Source organism: Perca fluviatilis, chromosome 7 (assembly GCF_010015445.1).
Source record: "Perca fluviatilis chromosome 7, GENO_Pfluv_1.0, whole genome shotgun sequence".
In the NCBI taxonomy this organism is placed as follows: Eukaryota; Metazoa; Chordata; class Actinopteri; order Perciformes; family Percidae; genus Perca; species Perca fluviatilis.
This window is the reverse complement of record NC_053118.1, coordinates 2,584,794-2,612,032: the sequence shown is the minus strand read 5'-3', so window position 1 is coordinate 2,612,032 and position 27,239 is coordinate 2,584,794. Positions and strand designations below refer to the sequence as shown.

Genomic DNA, 27,239 nt, shown 5'->3' with positions numbered 1-27,239 from the left:
GCTCCTCTGGCACCACCACTACCTGTTCAGATGCACCAATCAGGACTTGGGGGGGGGGGGGGTCTAACTGCATGTCAATCACTGCTTCATGCCCAAGCATTCATTCTCCCTTGTGGGGGGAGGGGCTTAGGAGACCGTTTTGGGCTTTAGCAGAAAGGGGGGGAGCGACTGAGAAGTTGTCGATGTTCAAATGTTGGATCTTCACAGTCCTACCTACAGCACCTTTAACTATAATAACTCTGTTCCCAACAAGTCCAGAATTGTCTTAAATTTTGTTTATTAAACGGCCTAGTTGAATACTCCATTCTGATTGGTCAGTAGCGTGATCTACGGCCTGTTATTTCTGTACATCAGACCATTGCTAAGTTTAACAGACCGTTGCCTTGGACAGAGTTCTGATCATAGACTCTGGCGGACTATTTTTAAATAAATTAAATCCTTTTTAAATCCATATTTCTGCTCATACAGCTGGTCAGCAGATCACAAAGGGAGAGAAAGGGTGGAGGAAATGTACAGTGGGGAGTGCTAACGGCGCTAATGGCAACAGTAAAAACAAAGCATAACGGTTAGCTCAGTCACCGGGGCGACCTGTCTTCCACCAGAGAGCGGTGAAGTTAACCGTCCCGACTGAGTGTTATCAGCGGGGAACCTCTGTATGAGTAGCTGTGTAATAGGCTGTGTAATAAGCCGTGTAAAAAAGCAGAATAATGTAGAGCGAGCTGGTCATTATTGCTAATTAGAACCCCTTCAGGCTGATTCAAGACCCCTCCGCTTCACGTCCTCCATCACCCTGTTGGGATTCTAATTCTCAATAATGTCTGGCCCGCTCTATATGATCCATTACTTATTGACAAAGGCAGAAACAAATGCAGAATGTTTTAGAAATGGCTAGCTTTCCAGTCTTTGTGCTAAGCTAGGCTCAGCTCGCTCCTGGATGCCCAGACTTGAAATAGATGTCAAGCTTCTAATCTAATCATGGGTTTGATGGGAAACACCAAAATGTGGGACTGTCCCATTAAAATTGCATTCAGGTTGAAATTGATATATTTTCAGTTTATTTTCAGTCTTGAGTTATATTTTAAACAGAGTGGGTGTGGTAATAATGACACACCAGCCCGTCCATTCAGACTCCTGATGCAAAAATGACTTTAGTGAGTCAGTGGAAATCAGATAGTGAAAATGAAATCAATCTTATTCTAGCCGGTTGACTGGAAACCCAGAAGTGCACACATCCCATTTTCCTGACCCACCCAAATCCAGGTAGTCATTTCAAGTATTTGAGATAATTACTGTACGTCTCAAATGACTATACCAACACAATGGAAACACTGTGTAGAGTGTGTACAGCAACTATCATCGACAGCTTTTATTTGTTAAAGGCAGACTATTTGATCAGTGTCTGACGCAATGAAGCAGTTTGGTTCAGCACCTTTAAATATTTGTGTAGTTTCAGCTCCCTACCTTGAGTGGGTGGGATGGCTCTGTTTTTCTGTAATGAATATGCATTCTCTCTGCTCCCACTCTGGATGTGTGATCAACATCTGTGCCATTGGTAGGGCATGCAGTGATGCTCCCTGTGCTGCACTGGGAAAACCACTGTCCTGTGAAAAGAATGTGCCTCTGTGATGATGAAACTGGGTGCTTCACTTTCACCAGATTTGAAATAAACTGCTATAAAAGGCTGATACAGCAGCCTCTGTCTGTGTGGCTCCTTTAATGCTTACAGCCCTCGTTATCCTGGAAGGACATGGATATAATAATGTGACAATACAATGTGACAGTACAACATTGCTAGAATTAACTTGCTAATATTTCATTTTCCACAGTACCCTCGCTATCACTGACAAAAGAAATGAAAACTGTGTAACTGTATCATGCTGAAGCTTCATCAGAAGAGTCGTGTCAGTGTGATTGGGAGAAAAGTAGGCTTGTCTACTGAACCCACAACAACTGGCGAAGCCATTAGTCAGGATGACTGACTGGATAGTAGTGGGGGAATGATCCGTTTTGCCTTAACCCTCTGCCATTTTACAGTCTATTAATACCACAGAGAGAAGTGACATTAGCTTGTCTTCTTAACGGCCTTTTAATGAATTGTTTATGCCTAGTTTAATGATGTATATTGTGGCCCTGTAATGTGCCCTAATGACGGAGAACGAGGCGGCCTCGGCTGAAGTATTAATTTGGACTGCCTCCCCAGTGATTATTCCTCAGCCAACAACACCACTGCTGCTGCTGTGCGCGAGTACGGATACAAACGTAATTCATGGAGGCTTTCCGCTTTGTGCTACGGCTTGATTTCTTGCTGTCACACTACTCTATAAGGCTGTGATATATCCAGGGGGGTCCACAGCAATTAGTTCAGCTTTTTATTTGTCTTTCAAGAGCTGACAAACGAAGCTTGATGAATCTGCAGGGGGAATATATGGATGGAAATATTGTGCCTGAATAATAAATCCAGCATTAAAATGTAAACATGAGAAGGGTTAGGGGGCTGGCACAAGGTCGCCCTATGCTTCCTTCATTTCCTTTTCTTTCTTTTCCTCTCTATCTATAAACCACCAGCGGTGGAAGAAGTATTCAGATCCTTTACTTAAGTAAAAGTACTAATACCACGCTGTACAAATACTCTGTTACAGTACAAGTCCCACATTGAAAATGTTACTTAAGTAAACATATTCAAGTATCATTAGGAAAATGTACTTAAAGTATTAAAAGTAAAAGTACTCAGAGCAGAAAAATCCTCTCATTTTAGAAACTGGAAACAATCCAAACAGTTGTTTGAAAATCATCGTATATAACTACATGTGTTTTTGTGCAAATCTTAATGTTTAAAGTAACTAGTAACTAAAGCTGTAGCAGATGAATGTAGTGGAGTAAAAAGTACAATATTTCTCTCTGAAATAGTAGTAGAAGTAGAAAGTGGCATGAAAAGAAAAGACTCAAGTTAAGTACAAGTACCTCAAATTAGTACTTAAAGTGCTCATATTCTGCTCATTTTCAGGTTCATAATTGTATATAGAGGTTATATCAGAATAGGTTTACATGGTTTAATTTTCAGAAAACACCATATTTTTGTTGTACTGCAGCTCCTCTTTTCACCCTGTGTGTTGAGCTCTCTGTTTTAGCTACAGACTTCTGTTCCATCTTTGTTGGGAGTCGCACATGCTCAGTAGCTAGGTAAGGACTACTAGCCAGTCAGAAGCAGAGTATGAGGGCGTGCCCTGACAGTACCTAGGTAAGGACTACTAGCCAGTCAGAAGCAGACTATGAGGGCGTGCCCTGACAGTACCTAGGTAATGACTACTAGCCAGTCAGAAGCAGAGTATGAGGGCATGCCCTGACAGTACCTAGGTAATGACTACTAGCCAGTCAGAAGCAGAGTATGAGGGCGTGCCCTGACAGTAGGTAAGGACTACTAGCCAGTCAGAAGCAGAGTATGAGGGCGTGCCCTGACAGTAGGTAAGGACTACTAGCCAGTCAGAAGCAGACTATGAGGGCGTGCCCTGACAGTACCTAGGTAAGGACTACTAGCCAGTCAGAAGCAGAGTATGAGGGCATGCCCTGACAGTACCTAGGTAAGGACTACTAGCCAGTCAGAAGCAGAGTATGAGGGCGTGCCCTGACAGTACCTAGGTAAGGACTACTAGCCAGTCAGAAGCAGAGTATGAGCTAGCAGCTAGGCGAGCATTATAACGTGTGTTCCAAAGTGACAACGTTTGTCTCTGAAGTAAAGGCTGGACTACAATAGAGCTGTTTGGAGCAGTTTGTGAACAGTGTTTTCTGTTGGAGATGGTAAGTCCCTTTGGGGGGGACTTTGGGCTTTTTCATTTTGGAAGCCTATTACATTCACAAAAAAGATATATAACACAATAAAGGAAAGGGGAAAAGCCAAAAAGCATAATATGAGCACTTTAAGTACAGTAATTGAGTAAATATACTTAGTTACATTCCACCACTGCAAACCACATGAGTGACACTAGAACATACCTTGACAAATATGGCAGCGCCCCGCCGGAGCAGTAACAGTCTTCTGTTCAGTATGACACATGTTGTGGTGTGCGTCCTGGGGCTGGGACTCGACAGGTCCCAGACCTGCCTCAGGGAGGCCTCACTGTGATACCCATTATTATGTGGCTTGGTGTTCCTTCTCTAGTTTCTCCACTCAGACTCTAATAATGAAGATATCCCTGTCAGGCCCTGCACTGCTGTGTCTAAAGCTTATTATTTATGTTTTTGAGGATATTGAGAATGTCAGCGCTGAGTCCCTTAAATCCATCTGAATACTATAATCCATAGGTAGGTTTTTCTAGCGGCAGTGATGGGCAATGTTTCTTTGGCCAAGTCGGAATCCATGTGGATTTTCATTTGTAAACTTTTTTCGAACTGTGATACCCTGGTGTAATTACAGACAATTCGTCACCCTGATCTTATGCTAGCGGTGCTAGTAGTGCCAGTGTTTCTCAAAATGAAGCCGGGGCGTCTCATAACACTCCCAGCAAGTCATTGCTTGTCCTTTTTGCTTAAAAGTTGTTCTTTTTGAAGGCAAAGAATACATTTTGCAGACATTTGTTCTATAGAGACTCCCTACCTTTTTGGCGTGTGACCCTTTAAACTGAACCTCTACTTTTTTTCAACATACTATACTATGACTATTTAATCACTTTTTTTAACTTACTATACTATGACTTTTTTCGGTAAACTATACTCATACTGTAATATGACTGTTTTCAACATGCTTTGGTCAGTGGTTTGGTGGCTCTGTGGTCAGCTCAGCTACAACTTGGACTAGCAAGTAGACACTATAGAGTCTGAGTCTTTTTTGTGTGGAGTTTGCATGTTCTTCCAGACTTTCTTTAACATAATATAATATGATTTTTTATCACTTTTTTCGACATACTATACTATGACTTTTTTCAACATAGTATACTATGACAATTTGATCACTGTTTTCGACATACTGTATTATGACTTTTTTCAGCATATTATACTACGACTTTTTTAATGGCTTTTTTCGCCATACTATGCTATTTCTGTTTTCAAGATGCTCTTTCAAATGGAACAATGGCTCAGTGGTTAAGACTGCTTCAAGTAGCACCAGCAGGTAGGCTCTACCTTGACCTCTGGTTTGAGTCCCGTTCTATGCTGTTAGAGTTTGTGTGTTCTTTGACATAGTACTACTACTATGACTTTTTTTATCCCTTTTTTCGACATACTATTCTATTACTTTATCACTTTTTTGACATACTATACTATAACTTTTTTGATATACTCTACTTATACTAGACTTTTTTATGACTAGGAATTTTGTGTGGAGTTTGCATGTTCTTCCAGACTCTTTGGCATAATATACTATGACTTTTTATTACTTTTTTGGACATACTGAACCTCTGTACATGGGGGGGCACTCTTTACCAGGTCAGCTCCTTTTTTATCACTTTTCGACATACTATACTTTGACTTTTTTATCACTTTTTTCAACATACTATACTATGCTATTTTTCAACATACCATACTATGAATTTTTAATGGCTTTAATGACTTTTTAGGACTTGTTTTCATACCATATCATGATTTTTTTATGACTTTTTTTTACATAATATACTTTGACTTTTTTCAACATACAGTTGAAACCAGATATTTACATACACTTAAAAAAAACCCACAAAAACATTTATTTCTTTACTGTCATACATTAAATCAGAGTAAACTTTTTCTGTTTTAGATCAATACATATTAACATATTTTTTGCATTTGTTAAATGTCAGAATCGAGCGAGGGAGAATTTTTATGTATTTTTTTATCACTTTCATCGAAGTCAGAAGTTTACATACACTTCCTTAGTATTTGGTAGAATTGCCCCGAAACTGTTTCACTTGGGCCAAACATTTTGGGTATCCTTCCACAAGCTTTCTACAATAGTTTGCTGGAATTTTGGCCCACTCCTCTTTACAGAACTGTGGATGCATATAAAGGCACACCTCAACCACAGAGCCTCTTTCTTTGACATCATGGGAAAATCAAGAGAAATCAGAAGACATCAGGAAAAGAATTGTGGACCTCCACAAGTTTGGTTCATCCTTAGGTGCAATTTCCAGATGCCCGTTCATCTGTTCAGACAATAATATAAAAAACATGGGAATGTACAACCATCATACCGCTCAGGAAGGAGACGGATTCTGAGTCCCAGAGAGGAACGTTTTTTGGTGCGAAATGTGCGAATCAATCCCAGGACAACAGCAAAAGACCTGGTGAAGATGCTAGCTGAAACTGGTAAGACAGTGTCATTATCCACAGTAAACGAGTCCTGTACCACCATGAGCTAAAAGGTTACTCTGGGAGAAGAAAGCCAGTACTTCAAAACCACCATAAAAAAGCCAGACTACAGTTTGCAACTGCACATGGGGACAAAAATCTTAATTTCTGGAGACATGTCCTGTGGTCTGACGAAACAAAAATTGAACTGTTTGGCCATAATGATAAATGGTATATTTGGAGGAAAAAGGGCGAAGCTTTGAAGCCTCAGAACAACATCCCAACTGTGAAGTATGGGGGTGGTAGTATAATGTTGAGGGGCTGCTTTGGTGCAGAAGGGACTGGTGGACTTCACAAAATAGATTGCATCATGAGAAAAGAAAATTTTGTGGATATATTGAAGCAACATCTGAAGACTTCAGCCAGGAAGTTAAAGCTTGGGCGTAAATGGGTCTTCCAAATGGACAATGACCCCAAGCATACCTCCAAATTAGTTACAAAGTGGCTTAAGGACAACAAAGTCAAGGTATTGGAGTGGCCATCACAAAGCCCTGATCTCAATCCCATAGAACATTTGTGGGCGGCACTGAAAAGGCGAGTGCGAGCAAGAAGGCCTACAAACCTGACCCAGTTACACCAGTTCTGTAAAGAGGAGTGGGCCAAAATTCCAGCAAACTATTGTAGAAAGCTTGTGGAAGGAGACCCAAAATGTTTGGCCCAAGTGAAACAGTTTCGGGGCAATTCTACCAAATACTAAGGAAGTGTATGTATACTTCTGACTTTGATGAAAGTGATAAAAAAATACATAAAAATTCTCCCTCGCTCGATTCGGACATTTAACAAATGCAAAAAATATGTTAATATGTATTGATCTAAAACAGAAAAGGTTTACTCTGATTTAATGTATGACAGTAAAGAAATAAAAGTTTTTGTGTTTTTTTTTTAAGTGTATGTAAATATCTGGTTTCAACTGTATCATACTGACTTTTTAATGGCTTTCTTTTATATACTATACTATGACTTTTATATGACTTTTTCGACATACTATACTATGACGTTTTCATTCCTTTTTTTGACATGATTTGTTATCACTTTTTTCCACATAACTATACTATAACATTTTGACATACTATAATATGATTTTTCTCTTTTTTAAACTTAAAATATTCCGCTTTTGTTTAGTACATTATTGGTATTATTCAACACTTTTCCAACTATTCTCACTACTTCACCTTCTTCTAATGCAATTATGCCAGCCATCCAGTTTAGCTTTAGCAATTTAGCTTTTCAGCTTTCACAAGCATGGAAATGCTTTGTCTAGTTGCATCTTTAAAATACCATGAAATCCCTGAAACTAATGAAAAATAAGAAAGTAAATGCTGTATGCTCTTTATTATTGTTTATATAACAGAACTGTATTTGATTTAATTTACTATAGTTAAAGTATTTGAATTCTGCTTTATGCTCTTATGTGTTTGTTTATGTCTTTTTTCTATTAATAGTAAGAGTAATAAGTTGGCAAATGTTTCATGTTTTTATAATGTTCTATAATAGATAATATGCAGTGAATGTTTGTATATAAAACTTTCATTTTCAAGTTTGTATAAAACAGCATTAGCATGTCTAATTCCATAGGATCAGTATGTGTGATGTACTGTGTAACTCAAGGTCCCCTTACTAGCTTCTTCTGAGCTTTCGACCACGTCTCACAGTTTTCAGCAGCAGATGGAACCAGCTCAAATCAAATCATCTCCACCCATTCACGAAGATCATGAGATGCAGTTCAAAGCTCCAAATAGCTAGAGACATAGGCTACGTTCACAAAACAAGTCTTAATGCTTAATTCGGATATTTTGCTCAGATCTGACTTTTTGTTTGGCTGTTCACATGACCTTTTAAAATGTGGCCTATATCAGATTCCAGTGGGAACTGTTTGCGGTTTTGAACTGACCCGCATGATCAAAAGAACAATAACAATGACATCAGAGGCAGCACGCAGCACGCTGTCGCACTAAAGTTAGGGAGGTTGTTCACACTGCGGTCGCATTGAAAAACAGTCAGACCTGGGTCTGATTCAGGACCACATATGGAGGCGGTCTATATCTGATTTGAGTATTCACACTACTTCTGAAGAAGTCTGACCTGGTCACTTGACCCCAAAAAAATCTGATTTGGGCCACTTCTGCCTGCAGTCTGAACGTAGCCTTAGACCTTAAATTGGGAAAAAAATTTCACGTGTAAGAAATTTATGTTAAATTAATGTTGAACTAGAAAAGCATTATTTTGGTAAGTTATCCTGTCAAGTTTACAATGCATTTTAACTTGAAGTAGCACGTTACCAGGATTACTTTTAAGTTTTTACCTTCTGGTTATCTTTGTTACTTGTAAACCAGTGGTGGAATGTAACTAAGTACATTTACTCAAGTACTGTACTTAAGTACTAATTTGAACTCCTTGTACTTTACTTGAGTCTTTTCTTTTCATGCCACTTTCTACTTCTACTCCGAGAGAAATATTGTACTTTAGTTACTCCACTACATTCATCTGTTACAGCTTTAGTTACTAGTTACTTTAGTTACTCCACTACATTCATCTGTTACAGCTTTAGTTACTAGTTACTTTAGTTACTCCGCTTCATTCATCTGTTACAGCTTTAGTTACTAGTTACTTTAGTTACTCCACTACATTCATCTGTTACAGCTTTAGTTACTAGTTACTTTAGTTACTCCGCTTCATTCATCTGTTACAGCTTTAGTTACTAGTTACTTTAGTTACTCCACTACATTCATCTGTTACAGCTTTAGTTACTAGTTACTTTAGTTACTCCGCTTCATTCATCTGTTACAGCTTTAGTTACTAGTTACTTTAGTTACTCCACTACATTCATCTGTTACAGCTTTAGTTACTAGTTACTTTAGTTACTCCACTTCATTCATCTGTTACAGCTTTAGTTACTAGTTACTTTAGTTACTCCACTACATTCATCTGTTACAGCTTTAGTTACTAGTTACTTTAGCTACTCCACTACATTCATCTGTTACAGCTTTAGTTACTAGTTACTTTAGCTACTCCACTACATTCGTCTGTTACAGCTTTAGTTACTAGTTACTTTACACATTAAGATGTTTGCACACAGAACACATGTAGTTACATGTAGTATAAAATATGATGCTTTATTATAAATTGAACTACCCGACAATATAACGGCTACAAGTCACGCTGAGATGATGAGACCATTAAACACACAGCTGGTTGGATCGTTTCCAGTTTCTAAAATGGGAGGATTTTTCTGCATTGAGGACTCATTTTTTTAATACTTGAAGTACATTTCCCTGATGATACTTACATACTTTTACTTAAGTAACATTTTCATTGCAGTAACAGAGTATGTTTACAGTGTGGTATTAGTAGCCTACTTTTACCCAAATAAAGGATCTGATACTTCTTCCACCTCTGTTGTCCATCTGAAAGAGCCTTGAACAGACCCGAGCCGTTAGGAGGCCCATGGCCGTTGTCAGAGAGGATCTGGCTCCGACGCCTTGCTGAGAGACGAGCATGTTTCACAAACAGGCCGAGCAATTATAGCCTGAATAATTATGCGCTGAAGGGGAGACACGATTCGCCCCACTGATCAGCAAAGTTCATGTGAAGTTATAATTAAACAATAACTCGTTTACAAATGAACGCACACGCGCATTTGTGTACTTAAGTGTGCAGAGTGTAATTAGCTGCGATGCATCTGAGCGAGATTGAAGAACAACAATGTCAAATGGTGGAATTATGTTCTGCTCATGAGCTTGTATCACTGTTATCTGTGTGCTGCGGGGAAGCGGGGGCAAAGATAGAAAGACACATTGAATGAGCGACTGAAGGCGGATTCATCTTCACACGATTCAGAGATGGACGTGATGTTTGTCAGGGAAACTTTGTACAGAGACATTAGATTAAGATCTCTGGGTAAATAAAGTTAGCCACAGAAACCTTCATTTTTTTATTTATTTTTTTAAATAACCAGGAAATCATATTCAAACGTTATGTTGTTACACACAATGTTAAATGACATTATGTGATGTGAGTAAGATAATGTGTTAATGTTGTTCCTTCAGACAGACAGGGATATAGCTGCCTGTTGTTCAATGACGCATTCATTCCTCTCTCTTTTTCCATTTTTTTTAGTGACAGGGCTGAATGTGCTGAGTCAGCATTTAACCATGTCTTGACACCAGAAAGAATACTGTATGTTCCACTTCATTACCTATTGCCGCCTCTGTCACTGACAAAAAAAAAAGTTGTCGATCAACAGCTCCAAAATAAGACTCACAGAGGAGGCCTTTTTAAATGTCAGATGGATAGGGAGAAAAAAGGGTAAGAGTATAGTAATCCTGATAAAAGTGGGAGTAAAAGACACTTGAAACTGATGGAGCTGATAGCCTGCATGATGCTGCCAGCTTGCCTGAACGGGCTGAGATGTCCTTTTAACATTCAGCTTTTGATTTTCTCAGCAGCACTTTGCAAAACTACTCACACGTCTGCAAGGCTGAGATGTTGAGTTTGGTGAAAGGTCTAAAACCAGCTTATGGCTTATTGTGATTATCTTGATACAGCTACATTTGATGAACAATCATTTTTGTTATTGATTCATCTGTCAATTTTTTTTTTCTTGGAATTGTTTAGTCTATTAAAATGCCAGGTGTTAACTTTGACTGGGTTCTAATCGAGTGACACTGACAGTGTGACAGTACCAGGACCCTGAAACTGAAGCAGCTACATGGAATTAAGCCATCATTCATTTTTATTATTCACAGTGACATGTCAAATGTCTTCTGTGGAAAAGGGCTATTGGTTGATTTGTCCGGCCAATGGTCCAAAACCAGAAAAAGAAAAAGATGTCAAAGTGACAAAAAAACAACCTTCTGATTTGAGAAGCAGGAGCAGCAAATGTTTTTGTCGGACAGATGACTTAACCCTTTGACGGTGTTTGCTACTGTTGGTAGAACACATGTTGACTTGGGATGCCTTGTTGAAAAATGTCTTGTACTTTATGCAACCTGGTTGAGCCAGCTCTGGCACTCAGGAAAAAAAAACTCTGCAGCTTTCTGAACTTTTCAGGAGGCGTCAATCCAGGAAATTAAATTTTTTTATTTTACAGGGTTGAATGAACAGAATGATATAAATAAATACCCCCATAAGTCTGATAACGTGTGAAAACATGCTCTACCAATAACTTCATATTGCTTCCCAAAACTGCCATTGAATACAAAGTTTTCATGAGCTGTTGTCGACTGTTGCACTATCACCATGACACCCCCTCTCATAGAGCACCTTAGCATGCAGACTGACTCACAGGGTCAGGCCCTGCGCTGCCCTGTAAGCCTCTCATGCTTATACATCCCTTAGTACATTTTTATCTAGTAGCTTTTCTTTTATTGTCCATATTATTCATGTGGATTTCTTATTTTATCATCCTGTTCATGATGTATGTGTATGATGTGTGTGATGTCTTTAAGCTACTGGAACCTTGAAATTCCCCTTGGGGATCAATAAAGTATCTATCTATCTATCAATCTATCTATCACTATCTATCTATCTATCAATCTATCTATCTATCTATCTATCTATCTATCAATATCTATCTATCTATCTATCTATCTATCTATCTATCAATCTATCTATCTATATCTATCAATCTATCTATCTATCTATCTATCAATCTATCTATCTATCTATCTATCTATCTATCTATCTATCTATCTCTCTTTCTCTCTCTCTCTCTCTTCTCTCTCTCTATCTATCTATCTATCTATCTATCTATATCAATAATATAATATATATAATATAATCAATCTAATTTTATTCCATTGTACATTTATTGAAATTATTATGTCAGTATGGTTTTTGTCACTAAAAAAGAAAGCAGTCATTAGGTCAAACTAGAGTGATAACAACGAGTCAACACAGTCAAGCTGAAGAACAGTACCAGCTGCAGGTTGGGAGCACGGTGCTGGTGCAGCTCCTGCCTGTCTGTGTCCAGAAACACAATCACAAGAAGGTAATCCATCGCCCCCCAAAACATTGACAGATGAGCAGGTCTGATCTAGTTCTATAAACAACATTTTACAATTTTCATATCCATTATTTATTTATTTATTCATTCATTTTGAATAGGCTGATATGTTTCATGTTCATGTTATATGTACAGTAAGCTGTTTCATTTCATTGAGTTTTACACTTTGCTCTAGTCCATAAAAAGAGATATGTGTTAATAAAACTGTGTTTTATTTCATTTAAATTAAAAAAATATCCAGATTGTTGAAAGTGTAATATTACTGTAAATGGAGGAACCAAATACATATTATAAATATATATTCTTTTCTATTGAGTGGGACCATTTAAGGGCTAAACAATTAATCATTTATAAAAAATGGTTGACAAATGTCTGACTATCAACTCGTGGATTAATTCATTCATTATCTCAGCACTATTTGAGCCAATAATGAGAAAGAAATCAATATGAAAATATGAATAATTTCCAGTATAATACGATCTACAGGGACTGAAAGTGGTGTGTGTGTGTGTGTGTGTGTGTGTGTGTGTGTGTGTGTGTGTGTGTGTTGCACGAAGTATGAGCAAGTGTGATTTAGTTCTACAAAGACCTATGACCCTGATCTTATTGTATGTTATTTTTAATATCCTAATATAATAATCCTAATAAGTATACTGACTAGTCTTGTTGTAAATGCCTCTACTATTTTTCTCACATGTATTACTGTATATAATGACACAATGCTTCCACATTTCCATCTGACAACAAACCTCACCTTAATATTACATATTTCTGCCATAAGGTCATAATTTATCATAGTCTAGATTTGAATATTTAACAGATTGTTTTGACCCAAGCCTTAGCTGGGACTCACCCTCGGGTCATGCTGACCTTATTCAGACTCCTGGAACACATTACAACACCTTCTTAAAATCAACTCAATTGTGCCTCTTGGACAATTTAGGACAATTTAGTCAGCTGTAACTGCTTTACATAATTGTACTTTCTTTTGCATCCTTATTATCACCAAATCATTTTTCCAATTCTGAATATTTTCTTGTCTTTCTATGTTTCTTACGATTGCATTTTCTGTGTTGTTCTGTTTTTGACTCGATGACACTGAAAAGGAGGGTCGCCCCTCAATGATCTCTCTCGGAGAAATAAAGGTTGAATGAATGCTGCCGTCGCTAGATGGCGCTAGAACACCGAGCATCCACAGCTCAGCTCAGTGGTGTGTGTGTGTGTGTGTGTGTGTGTGTGTGTGTGTGTGTGTGTGTGTGTGTGTGTGTGTGTGTGTGTGTGTGTGTGTGTGTGTTTTTCTTCCCTGGGAGCCTAATGGGAAATTTCAAGTCACCTAAATAAAAAGGAAGGTGTAATTAACGCGACGAGCTATTAATTGCATCTGCTAGAGAGCGGATGAAGGGCACGAGGGCGCACTTTTTTTTGGATTACTGGGCTCCACAAAAGTCTACTTCAGAGATCAGAAGAGAGAAGGCTTTATTTCCGGGGGTCGTTTCGTGCCAGGCATCCAAATGGCAGGTCAAACGGCGAGCGATGAGAGCTATAACGCAGACATGGACTTCTTCTATTTCCCTGCACCAACTACAAGCATTGGGTTTGCGGTCTGTAACATATAGGCTACTGCATCTCACACCCCCAACCGGCCCCGTCAGACACCGCCTACCAAGAGTCTGGGTCTGCCGAGGTTTCTTCCTAAAAGGGAGTTTTTCCTTGCCACTGTCGCAATAGCCACTGCTAATGCTTGCTCTTGAGGGAATTACTGTAATTGTTGGGGCTTTGGAATTTATAGAGTGTGGTCTAGACCTACTCTATCTGTAAAGTGTCTCGAGATAACTCATGTTATGATTTGATACTATAAATAAAATTGAATTGAATTGAATTGCATTTCAGAGGGATAATGTCCAATGGGCTCATTATCCCATATAGAAGTCGATTAACCATATGGCCGTTGATTAAATAGTCCAATAAGGTCAGTCAAAATTCACTTTTGAATAAGGAAACACAGACGCCACTCCATTGGGTATTCTGGAAATATTAAGGTTCATTTTTCATAATGGAAAGACGCTACTTTTATGTCATTATTCTGTCCAAAAATAAACAATAAATAGGCTAACATCTGTAACTACAGACATGGTTCGATAATCACACTAAAAGCCCTACAGGAATTAGTTCATAGCACTAAGGAGGTCTGTTACGTTTATTGTCTTCATTCAGTGGATAAACGAAATAAATGAGCGCCCTACTTTTTTTGTTTATTATCAGATTAATCGGTCAACGCCATCAATAACCGATCAGCTATAGATTCCTATAGTCGATCCTCCTGGTTTGCTCAGTAACGCCGAGGGAACTCTCACTCTCAGTGCATCCATACAGGCTCATCTGTTCATGCATCTGCACACATCGAGCTGCAGCTTGTGGAGTGAAATGGAGAAGAAACCGATTGTAATTAATATTATTATGACAACCACAGAGGGCAACACATTTTACATTTTTTTTTTGGAGTTAAGCAGGAAGTGGCAGGAAAATAGCATCTTTGCATTTTAGCTGTCGACTTCAAAATAAAATTAAGTAGAATCATTAGATTTAGATTTACAAATATCACACCACAGGTTTCTATGGGAATATTATAGAGAAATGACATAGCATAGTGAATAGGAGCATACCATCAGGGTCACCACTGTCAGTATCACTGTCACTATCAGTCCCTACAGAAATGGTAGAGTGGAGATTTCTGGTAAGCACTTTTTTTTAATCCATTGATCCAGAACCTTTTGTTTTGATGGGACAAAATAAAAACCATAAGTTCTGTTTAAATACAGTAAACCTGTGTAACTCTCACAGCCTATGATGCGTTTAAAGTCTGGGTTGTTTAAACCTTCAGTTTAAAGTGACCGAGATTAATAGCCAAACATGTCCAAAACAATGCAGTTTTTTATGTCTTGTGTTGTGGACACAGTTGTAGAAAAAAAAGCATCTGGGACCAGGAACAGTGAAATGATGGTGAATAAAACAAGTTTGTGAATTTTAGGAATTATAGGTTACATTTTTAAATGCTACACATCTTTGTTTTTATACCATGGGAGACATACTCTAGATGCTTCTTTTTTTCTTCTTCGTTTTGTCCACAACAGTGTGAGTGTGCAACAGAGAAAGTGAAATCTCTCGCTCCAAATAAAAATATTACCGTGTTGGACCTCTTTCAAACCCTCCTAAGGACCACTATCGGTCCTCGGACCCCACTTTGGGAACCCCTAATTTAACCCCTTCAAATGGAAGCTGTGCTTCTCCCAGCCAAAGCCAGTCGATTTGAAAGCAGCCTGGGGCAGAAACAACACATCATCGGCTCACAATCTTCCATTCATCAAGCCTCACCCAGACCAATGAGCTCAAAGCAAGACGCGGATTGGGATTTTTGAACAGCGCAGATGTCAGGCAGATAGTGGACTCACAGCAGCAGTCTTGGTTTGCTGGATTTAAAGGGAGGGGGGAAAAAAACATATAGCCTCGACGTTGGAAAAAAGCTGTTTAATATCAACCCCATTATTTAAAAATGTGCAAGTCCGTTGTGTGTCCAGTGATGAAACACCTACAGGCATTGATCAACTCTGCTTTATCTACCCCAAGTTCAACCAGTGAATATGACATATAGCCTATGCACCCCCCCCCCTCCCCCCCAAAAAAAATAAAATAAATAAAAATAAAAATAAAACAACAACCCCAAAACCACTCGTCTAACAAGCAATTAAACAAAAGGACAAGAAAACAGCGTCGGATTGCTACAGGTCTACATCCCACAACTTGAAGTTCCAGTGAATTATGAGTTGAATTATGAGTTGAATTATGAGTTGGATCGATTCATTAAAGCTACTGAGGAACGATTTCAACGCCATGGCGGTTTCTGCGGGTTGTTTTTTTTTTGCAGGAGAAAAACATACATCAGGAAGGGAAAAAAGTAAAGATGTTTCCAAATGACAGGAGAACACACACACAATAAAACAAGTCCCTGGATATCTGTTTTTGCATAAAACGAAAAGCAAGCTACTGTACGGGGAAAAGATGTACTATATACATTTAGCTGTGACGGTTTGAGGCTGTGGCAATCCCGCTGAAAAATCCAAAATATGTCTTTCTTCTTCCCTACAAAACAAAAGCCTCCTACGTGTCCTTTCATATATATCTCGCACTTTGTGTCATCTATAAAAAAACAAAAACAAAAACATCGTATAATAAATTACAATCTCATAAAGAATGCTGAAAAATAGAAAATAAAAATGTCTACGAGCAATTTCCCCCATGTAATAAAAAAACGGACGAAGAGGAACAAAATGGCTGAAAGGAAAGGCATGGCAACGACCTTACAAACAAATTAAAATAACACCTTGTGAATAATAATAATAATACTCATTATAATAATCATTATAATAATAATCATTTTGATCATATGCTGAAATTTTTGGAATGTCACTAAAATGTGTTTTTGGGAAGAATTCTAAAGGCCTTAATATTATTGTTCTTCTCAAACACTAATCATGACGCTTATCTCCGTTTCTATCCTCTGATTCATTGTGGGAAATTGTCTACAATAATATAATCGATTAATCCAAATTCACTCCTCGAAGCACCTATATTTCGATTTGAAACAATCTAATGTCATTTCAGAGCGGGCATCAATTGGCAAAAACAGAAGTCCTTAGACAATTCAAACAAATAAAATTGATTTCACATTCATTCAAAAAATATTTAGACTGAAAATAGAATGCGCCACAAAATAAAATATTAAACCGTAAACGAGCATATTGTCGGCAACAAAATCAACTTTAAATAGCACACAAATACAAGGCAGTAGGTAGGCTATGATGAATGAGACTGGATTTCTTTTTTTAAAAACTCAACCTGTCTGTTTTTAAAAACATCAATCCAAAAAAGTGCCCCAGTGAAGAAAGAAAAACGGAAAAAAGATGAAGCCATGACTTTTAAAGTTATACAATATTTACAAAAGTGGATCCAAATGTTCTGTGAGAGTTGGTGACGTATATTTTCTGTATAGATATCTATATCTATAGCCCATCCTGTGGAAAAGTGCCAGATAATCCAATCAATCGCCACGGAGCCCTTCCTGAAGCTGGGAGACTCTGAGGGGGGTATGGGGGTGGGGGGAGGAATATTATTGGACGCTTGTTTTGTGAAAAATATAATGAAAGTTTTGTTACTGCTGCCTGACTGATGACAGAGGTCATAACATACTTTTTATTTATCACATCACTAAGGCCAATTACTGAATGGTTTAGCCTGCGAGCTGCACAAATGTAGCCTAATAATAATAATAATAATAATAATAATAATAATAATAATAATACAAATTATAATAGTAATACTCTGTGTCCATAACTAAAGCCTGACCTCTGTCCTCCCAGAATAAATAAGAGCTGAATGGCCTGCAGTGTTGTGAATGCAGAGCGGCTCTGTGCTGCTGCCTGGCAGACAGATGGGACTCAGGCGATGCTCACCCTCAGCTGGACTCCACTGGACTGGGACTGCAGCCTTTACTGGCCTCCAGTTTACTCCATTAACGCAGCTCCTTTGACCCCCCACTCCCCTGCACCACCCACCCATCACTGCTGGACGCACAATTTAGGGCTACAAAACTAAACGCCTTTGTATTTGCTTTCCCTTTTACGCACAGGAAGATGTGATTTGATATAAAAGTGCCGAATGGAAAACCATTCAACTATGCTTTTTTTGTGTCTAAAACCAGGTATCCCTCCTCCCGACCCTTCTCTCTTCTTCTTTTTCAAGTATATTTCAATACACAATAGGGGCTACACCTTGAAACTGCGTCGACTGGAGTCACAGTGCTGGCCATGTATCCTCGGAGAACACAACACAGGCTTCTGTTCCTTTAGCTCTGCCTGGGAGAGGAAAACCAAAATGTCCTGTCCTCCCCTCACTCATTTTCCATTCCTCAGAAATTCATTGCAGATATTGTGTGAGTACTCACTGCAATCTATTATACATAAAACACCCACTATAGCGTTTCATAGTTCAGTGATTTATATATAACCTTGGGGATAAATAAAAAAGGAGAAACATGTCCTGGAGGAGCGCTCCGGCAGAGTTCATTGGACCGGGGTCTGGACCCCGTGGTGCGGCGGCGTGTCCCCGTACACATCCTCGCTCCCCGGCAGAGCTCCTCCGGGAGGGGTCATGCGTTTCTCCTTCTGTCTCCTGTTACAAAACCAAACCCTGACCACTTCTTTCTCCAGGTGCAGACTGTCCGCCAGGCCGATTATTTCCGACGCTGCCGGTTTAGGACACTTCAAAAAATGGCTCTCCAAAGCTCCCTTTACGCTTACCTCGATTGAAGTCCGTTTTTTCCTTTTCCTCCCCTGCGCCGCGATTTTGTCCAGGCTGGTCGGGCTTCCCGAGGTGGAGTCCGCCTCCTCCAACCACTTGTTCAACAGAGGCTTCAGCTTGCACATGTTTTTGAAGCTGAGCTGCAGGGCCTCAAACCTGCATATGGTGGTCTGGGAAAACACATTTCCGTACAGGGTCCCCAGGGCGAGTCCCACGTCCGCCTGCGTGAAGCCCAGCTTGATCCTCCGCTGCTTGAACTGCTTGGCGAACTGCTCCAGGTCGTCCGAGGTCGGCGTATCCTCGTCCGAGTGGTCGTGGTGGCTCTGCGGCCGGTGCTGGTGCTGATGCTGGGACGGAGGGTGGCCGTGATCGCTGAGGTGCGGGCTGTGGTGCTCGTCGTGGCTGTCTCTTAGGTTGTGGTGGTGCATCCCCTGCCCGCTGCCCGGGATCAGCCCGTTGACGCCGAAGCCCGGCTGGGAGTAGATAAGGCTTTGGCCGTTCGTAGTGGCCATGCTCGGTATGTGCGCCGCGGTGGTGGTTCTCCACGCCCGGCCGTCGTGGTGGTTCCCGTGCGTCTGGTGCACCAGGTGGGGCCGCGACTGGTGCTGAAGGTTGCTGCTGGAGTTGTGCATCTCGTCCCTGGCGCCCTGCACCGCGGGTTTGATGTCCTGCTCCGCGCCGAGCGGGCTGGAGGACCACGGGGCTCCCTCTCCGTGGGACAGCGCCGTGATCCACTGGTGTGCGTGGCTGAGCGTGTGGCTGTTGCTCTGCAGCGGGTAGTCGCCCTGCAACAGGCTTTGCGCGTCCCGGTACGCTGTGGCTTGCTGCATGCTGCCGGGCTCCGAGTGCACGATGGATGCGCTGGAGGTGAGGATGTTGTAGTGGTTAGACGCTGCGGTCGCCATGACTCTCGGAGCCGGACTGGTCGCTCTGATTAAAGGAAGCTCGCATTTGACAGATCCTCTCCTGCCCACAGGCGGCTCTCAGGCGCTCTGCCAAGTGGACGCAGAGGCGCACCTGGACTCCGCCACGCCTCCGCCGCTTATTGGACGCCAAAGGATGATGGACGTGGTAACCAATGGCAACGACGCAGTGATTGGCTGCGGGGAAGTCTCTCCAAACACTACTCTCTTTGTTGGAGGTGCGAGTTGAGGCTGCCGCGGAAGCGGAGAGCCGGAGTGCAGCATGGGGAGACGGAGCACCGGGATCAGCAGTGCAACTGTAAGATCCAGTGGATTTCCTTTGATAATCATGTTCTATCAGGACTCAGGCTCAGGCTAGTTTAGATCCAGGGGACCAGGGTGTTTACCAAGATGAATACCAAATCTCTGTTGTGTAGGATATACAAATGTTGTTATTTGTTGACTGTAGTTCTCCGCACATTTATGCTATTAAATGTTGTTATGGAGACGTGTGTGTAAAATCCTAATTTAATTAGGCGATGTAAACCTTTTCACTGCAGCAGCAAATATTGTTAGATTTCAAATGAAATATCTACATTAGCCTACATGTGCAAATACATAGACAAGGCCTGTCTCTTTCATGTTTTACGTTGTAGGTGTATGTATTTTAATGTCTGTTATTTCTGCAGCGTTGTGTGTGTGTGTGTGTGTGTGTGTGTGTGTGTGTGTGTGTGTGTGTGTGTGTGTGTATAAAAGAATATAGCTACTGAGTATTAAGAATCGTTATAGTCTATCAATCAACCAATACTTAAAAGTAGAGATAACATCATTTAAACATAAAAAAACAAGCAAAATAGTTTGAAATCTAATTTATTCAAACCGGTCTTAAAACAACAGGCATGCTGGCATAATACGGTTCACTGTGTTATTGAGATGTAGAGTTGTAGGATATATACAGTATATATATATATATACACGCTAGTTTGTTTAAAAAAAAAGTGAGTTATCTGGTAAAGGAAAACGCTCAGGCCCGTTTCAATCATATCGATTTTATTAGAAAAAGAAAATCTCCTTGTATTAAAAGTGAATAAGTTGGATTCAATTGTGAGTGAAATGGAACATGTTGGACCTCATTGTTGACCTTATCTGTCCTAACAGCATTCAAGTAAAAGTGTTATAGCAGTTTAAATTGAAATGTGTATCATTTTAATAACACCCTTCTTGGATTGCATCAGTGTAAAGTCCATTATGTTCCTGCTACCTAGATTATTTCAAACCGTTGCTTATCAAAGCTATTAATGACAGACTCCTGCAATTTTACCAACATTCCTCAGTGGTTTATAAAGATGTAAGTTAGTACATTTTCCCCAGCGAAGGCTTGGAAATGTGTCTAAATTCATATGTCTTGACTTGAAAACTTTTAACAGCCCGTAAAGTAAACAAATCCACTTTTGTGTCCCAGCAGGCTGTAAAGTGAATTAACAAGGCTGCACTGGGAGGAGTGGCTACACACAGAAAAAGGAGGGCCACTGGATTGAAGTTAAGGTTCTATATATAGCTTGAATGACTTAAAAGAGTTTCTTTTTTAAACACTGAAACACACCATTTATATGGTTCCCAAATTGTTTAAGTTTGAAGCATTTCATGTGCTCCTAAGCAGCTGTTTACAGCGCTGTAAAGCATCTATGTGGGATCCTTAGAACATGGTGTAAAGGTATTGAAAGCCTTTTAAGGATTCTTTACATCCCCCAAAAGAGATTCAAAGTTATTTTCAGGTCTTTAAATACAACTATTTTAGAGTTTATGGTGTGTGAAAAGCTCCTCTGGCTGCTCATCACCCAGTAAAGTGAGAACAGACCTAAGTGAAGAGCAGGATTAAGTCCAGACTCAGGCCTCCAGTCCGGGGCAGGGAGAGCAGCTTTCCATCCCGTCCCAGCTGTCGTCCCCCAAGTGTCAGCTTCAGGGACCAGGACTTTGTCCAGAGAGGGGACATTCCTGGCAGACCGCTGCTGGTTGCCATAGGGAGAGGTAAATGAAACAACAGCAGTCGTGTCGCTGCTGCCCCCGCCCCCCCCCCTGTTCCTAGACTATCTAAAGGCCTCTATTTAGAGAGGCTCTCTGCTGCGGGGACAAAGCCCTTGCAGGGATAAAGGAGGGAGGGGTAAAGAGCACAGGGCCCTGAGAGAGAGAGAGAGAGAGAGAGAGAGAGAGAGAGAGAGAGAGAGAGAGAGAGAAATGACTAGAAGAAGTGAAAAAGATGAGAGAGATTCTGTCTGTCCTCAAAGCTGCTCCTCACACTGCAGTGAGATAAAGCAAACTGTGTGAACACCAAAAAATACAAACAAAACTTCAAAAATGTTGCTCAGCAGAAGTATGTTTCAACTTGCTAACTTCTGATGCAGTCCCTTAATTTTGAATACTAGAAGGCATTAATAATTCCTACTGTATAGATGCAATTAAAAAGCACTTTTGGTCGCTGTATGGCCTATAACAATTCAATCCACCAGAAATAAAGTAATACATACTGGCCACAAATTAAACCTATAAATCAATGGAGACAGTTCTTCAATATCCACAATTTATAACTTCTAAACTATGCAAATTACTCAAACTAATTAAAACATGTTATTTAATAACTTGGACCTAGTAGTAAAATTAAAAGGCAATAAGAAAAGCAATTATCAAAGAAATATTTTCACAAAAAATATTCAAACTGTGCAGTAAAAACAGAAAAGGCTACGCTGAATATACACCCACAAATCATTCTTAGCCATGTTAATTTATTCGGAAGGTTCACACAGGGACACATGTCATGTGTACGGACTGAGGACTGTGAACAATACAGGAGCACACAACAAAGGGCAAGTGCTAATGACAAATTGTTCTCTAACCCTGCTTTATGTGACCTGAATTGGATTTTGATGACACTGATTTAAGTTGTTCTTCAACTTTTCTTTTGTCTTGATGCTGCTTAAGTAGCCAAAATAGACAATATTTATCTCTGATGTTACTAACAAACATGAATAAAATATCAAATGCAACCATCTTGAAATATAGGGACAGGAAAGTGTATATCAAACGCATAGAATATAAAAGAAATATGTTATATTCATCCATTGAAGGCCCAATTGGCAACCAAAATGTACCAACATTTTAAATATAAGGTTGGAAATAGTTATGACTTATTATTAACAGACAAGTCTTTTTAACAGTAATCATAAGTCTGCAATGTTTTCTGATGTTGTTGGTCTGTTTACATTAAAACATCTGTAAACAGTGATATAAACCAGGCCTATGATGATCAGCTGAGAAACCCAAAATGCTTATTATCCATGTATAACTCAAGCTCTCCAATTAAGTATTACTGATTGGGCCTTTAATGGATCTCATTTCATAGGCTAATAATCCTTTATGGATGTGAATCCAGCTGCACTGATATCACATGAAGCTGCCAGGATTTAAGTCATACGAGGAAAAGTTTCCAGGCACGGCTCAGTAATTCATTCTGGTAATATTGAACATTATTGTGGCGTAACATTGGAATCGGCCAAATCAAAAGAACATTGTGGTAATTAGGCTGTAATTCAAGGAATTACCACATCGCCACACAGGCTTAAATAGTCGTGTTGGGAGAAACGCAAAGCACATTATTTTAATGGTGTAATATGCAAACTATGGCTCGTTTCAATTACATGGCTTAACAATGCATAAATGATGCGAGCCTTGTTATTTGGACTGCAGGGTCCTCAGTTATTCAATCACTCAGAGGGGCCAATGTTAGGGGCCATGCTGCCTCCTCTCATACAGTAAAAACACAGTGCTGAGCACCGAGGGCCGCTGCCAAACTACATTTAAGGGAATAAAAATGAACAGCCGAGAATGTAAGCGTTAAATTAACAGTAGGATAATTATATGAACCGTGTGCTGTAAGGATTCAATTTCTAACGCTTTAATTAGGCGACAGTCTCCCCATACATCAGCTCACATCCCTCTGCCAATTTCTCACCAGAAAGCGTCCTGTGAGCGGAAATAATTAGATTTTATTAAGACACGGCTCGCGTAATAAAGAAAATCAAAGGAGGGGCTGGTTGAATATGATATTTTTTTAAATCGTTGATTGTTCCACACACACAGTCCACTGAGCCCCATTTAAAGACAAGGACAGTTGAGTCCAAACTAGAAGTAAAGAGGCTGCTATCCGTCTGACTATATTAACCCATATAATGAACTGTCCACTGTCTACTGTAGGAGGAAGATACAGTAACTTATGTTCTCAACCCTTCTGACAGAAATATAGTCCATTTGTTATAACTTTAGAAGGATGCTATACAAAATGCCCTGCAAAATGACTGTAATGCTGCAACTAACTAAATTAATCATATAATCAGTGAACATTGCCAGTCCATATTTCCCAGAACCCAAGATGACACATTTAAAGTCCCCCCTCCAGTCAAAAATATGTTTTACTTATTGTTACCTGGCTTGGATGTTTGAGCTTCACTGTGCAGAGTTTGACTGGCTTTTATCTGCCGAAGGGAAGTTTCTCTCAACTCACCTTGAATCTCAGTTTAACGCCTGGATGTTCGAGAAGATTTTTGTGACATCACAACTAGTTTGGAGCCAGTCATGGTCCAATATGCAACTTACACAAAAGTGATGTGGAAACGTGAAGCATATACAATGAGAACACACTTTTCAGTGAAGTTGGAGACATACTGTGTCTAATTCTGTTGGTAAAGTTTGCAAATAAAAAAAACTATTGGCATATTTTTTAGCTTCTGTATGTTTTCCAATGATGGAGAAAGACTAGATGTCATTTTAAGATTTCTTAACGAGGTAATTCAATGTTTTTTTGTGTGTGGAAAAAACACATGGGACACCACTTATTATTCCAAGCACAGTATTTTTGTTCTAAAACATGTCTGGAGGGGATCTTTAATTGCTTGTGTCCAACCAACAGTCCCAAACCCAAAGATATTCAGTTTATTATCATATATCAGCAAATTTGAGAAGCTTGAATCTTAGACCTAAAAAATGACTTAATTATTAAAATTGTTGCAGATAAAGTCTGTCGATCAACTAATTGTTTCATTTCTAATTAACTATATGAATAGGTATTTGCCCCTATTAAATATCGTTATGATATCTGGACTATAACAATAGGAGATATAATCCAATGAGGTACAATAAGATGTTTAACAATTTAGCGTTTAGTGCCTCAAAGACACAAAATAGTCCCTGTTAGAATTATTGGTTTATTACAGTCTAATCTTTAGGGAACAATTTTGTTTGTTTTTTGCATCTACCACAACTTTGACTTGTTTGTCTCATTCCAGACCAGATACCACATCAAAAAACCAAAAGAACTGAACCAATCTCCTTTCATCTACAAGATTGTATCCTGGAAATTAAAGATATCCTGGGTTATAACAAAGTAGTTTGCATTGTACACTGCGGAATAAATACATACAAGACATACAGTATGAAACATAAAACATTCAATACTTTTAAATCATGCGCAGATCCATTGCTGCTATGTAATAACAGAGATGTCATGTTGTTGAGGTTTTATTTCAGATTAGCCGTTCAGATATCAATAATTCTTGTGCAGGCTCGGCTCAAGTCTTACATAACGAGAGCCGACCCACGCATTTCATCCTTACTGTAATTGTTGTGTGCATCAAAGGGAGGGAGATTGACAGGCTGTATGGGAGGATTAATACAGTGGGTGAGTGACTACATACTGGGGAGGGAGGGAGGGGGGAACAAGAGAGGAGAGAGACTAAGATATGGGGGTGAGAAGGAGGAGAATGAGAGAAAAGTAGAAGAGGACAAAAAGTGGGGAGAGAGTTAACGAGAGGGAGAGCATTAATTGTGTGCATTGTGCCGGGGCTCTTTTGCTGAGTGTGGCTGTCGAGGTGCGGGCGCTAACCCCTCCAGCAGCCCGCCGTGATCTGAGCCAGCTCTCAGACTGCTGTATTCCAATGCAATTAGGCCACTCAAAGGCCTGCTTAAAGCTGCACCTCCACACACACACACACACACACACACACACACACACACACACACACACACACACAGATAGCAACAGCCCCTGTGGGTCCCCTCCATTGTAGTGGGGAGGTGTATTCTGTCCCTCTTTGAGGCCCTGGATGAAGAGACCACCCTGGGGAGCAGAAAAATGGGAGGATTACCTCTCTTTCTGTTTTTTCCCTCTCTTTCTGTCTCTTTATATCTCTCTCTCTCTCTCTCTCTCTCTTTTGGCTTAGGAGTTCACCTCTAAAATCAGCTCAGGCACAGAGCTGAGCTTTGGTTAGTTCCTCCAAAGAGACACAACTTGGGCATTTTTTTTGCAGAAGGAAACAGAGGAAGAAGAGCAACGAGGCATCGCTGTGATGGATGTCATTGTGGGACTGCTTTAGCAATATCACTTCCCTCTTCCTCTTTCATTATTCATACAGTCATATATTTCAACAAGTGGCGCAGGGCGTGTAGCTCACTAGCTTGTCCCCATTGGCATCAGCGCCGCAGCCTCAGTCAGTCAGTCAGTCAGTCAGTCAGTCAGTCAGTCAGTCAGTCAGTCAGTCAGTCAGTCAGTCAGTCAGTCAGTCAGTCAGTCAGCCAGCCCCCTCTGTGTGCTGTATTAAGAGAAAGCTCTTCAAAATAGTAGAGTTCTCTTGGCGGTGTTTCAGCGTGTCTCATTCCCCAGAAAGCATTTAAAGCAGATTACCAACCTAACGCTACACCTCCCAAATAAGAGGAGAGAGAGAGAGAGAGAGAGAGAGAGAGAGAGAGAGAGAGAGAGAGAAAAAAACCTGGCACATTAACACCTGCAATACTACTCAATGGCATCAACAGATTAACGAGGTAATCCACACAATGAGGTCTTTGATTCGTGTGGTTTGGCAGGCAATAATGCCAGGCATAATGCACACTGTTATTTCAGACCGTCCCAGCACGAGAAAACCTGGCAGAAGCCGTTCCCTTTTTTTGTCTTTCCCCGTCAGATGAGCTTTTGAAGAATTTGAACGCGTGCATCTGCCGTGTTTGCTGGTTTCCTTGTCAGGGAAATAACCTGCTGGCTGCTCCTGTGGCTCATGTGAAGGGAGAAGGGGAGGAATCACAGGCTTTCTGAAGGCTGTTTAAACAGCAGGGCTGAGGAGCTCTCCCTCGTCTTTTCCCCATTTTTCTGCATAAGGACGTGCGTATAGGATAAGTGTGTGTGTGTGTGTGTGTGTGTGTGTGTGTGTGTGTGTGTGAGATAGATCTCGCGGTCCCATTGCTCATGTGCGGCTCGATTAGCCCCACGTGCCTCGTTCGTCAGACGTGGAGGCATAGCAGATGGCGGGAGACGCACCGTGTTACCATGCTGCGGCACTATGTAACGCTGCTCTAATTGAAACATCAATACCGCCCTGTCAATACACTACTGCTACTTTACAAAACACCATTACCTACAGACCTGCACTTGACTTGGAAATACTGACTCTTTGTTTCATTATGGGATGCCCTGGTAAAAAAGTTTCTGGCTGATTCTGAAATGGCAACAAAGTAACCCCCCCACCAACACTGTCTGTAATGGTTTCTGGTGTTTTTAATATCCTAATTTCAATTAAACCCATGAGTTGATTTCTGTTTGCACACAGTGTTGTGGTGGTAACGGA

General features: G+C 40.2%; 2 protein-coding genes across 6 annotated transcripts in view; both read right to left on the bottom strand.

Annotated features, from left to right (window-relative positions):
• Positions 1-17,910: 17,910 nt before the first annotated feature.
• Positions 17,911-19,888, bottom strand: pou3f2b (POU class 3 homeobox 2b). The gene has a single exon (XM_039805159.1). It carries the CDS (start codon positions 19,576-19,578, stop codon positions 18,436-18,438), a length of 1,143 nt encoding a protein of 380 aa, XP_039661093.1. The 5' UTR covers positions 19,579-19,888; the 3' UTR covers positions 17,911-18,435.
• A 2,450-nt stretch (positions 19,889-22,338) lies between these two features.
• LOC120561851 (proprotein convertase subtilisin/kexin type 4-like) overlaps positions 22,339-27,239 on the bottom strand; it is a 271,064-nt gene continuing 266,163 nt past the window's right edge. For all 5 annotated transcript variants that reach the window (XM_039805152.1, XM_039805150.1, XM_039805148.1 and 2 more), the window contains one exon: positions 22,339-25,741. The gene's annotated coding sequence lies outside the window, so the exon portion shown is untranslated. The remainder of the gene's footprint in view (positions 25,742-27,239) is intronic.

What these genes read in the sequence shown, in the direction of transcription:
- pou3f2b (XM_039805159.1), bottom strand. Translation starts at nt 19,578, where the DNA reads ATGGCGACCGCAGCGTCTAACCACTACAACATCCTCACCTCCAGCGCA.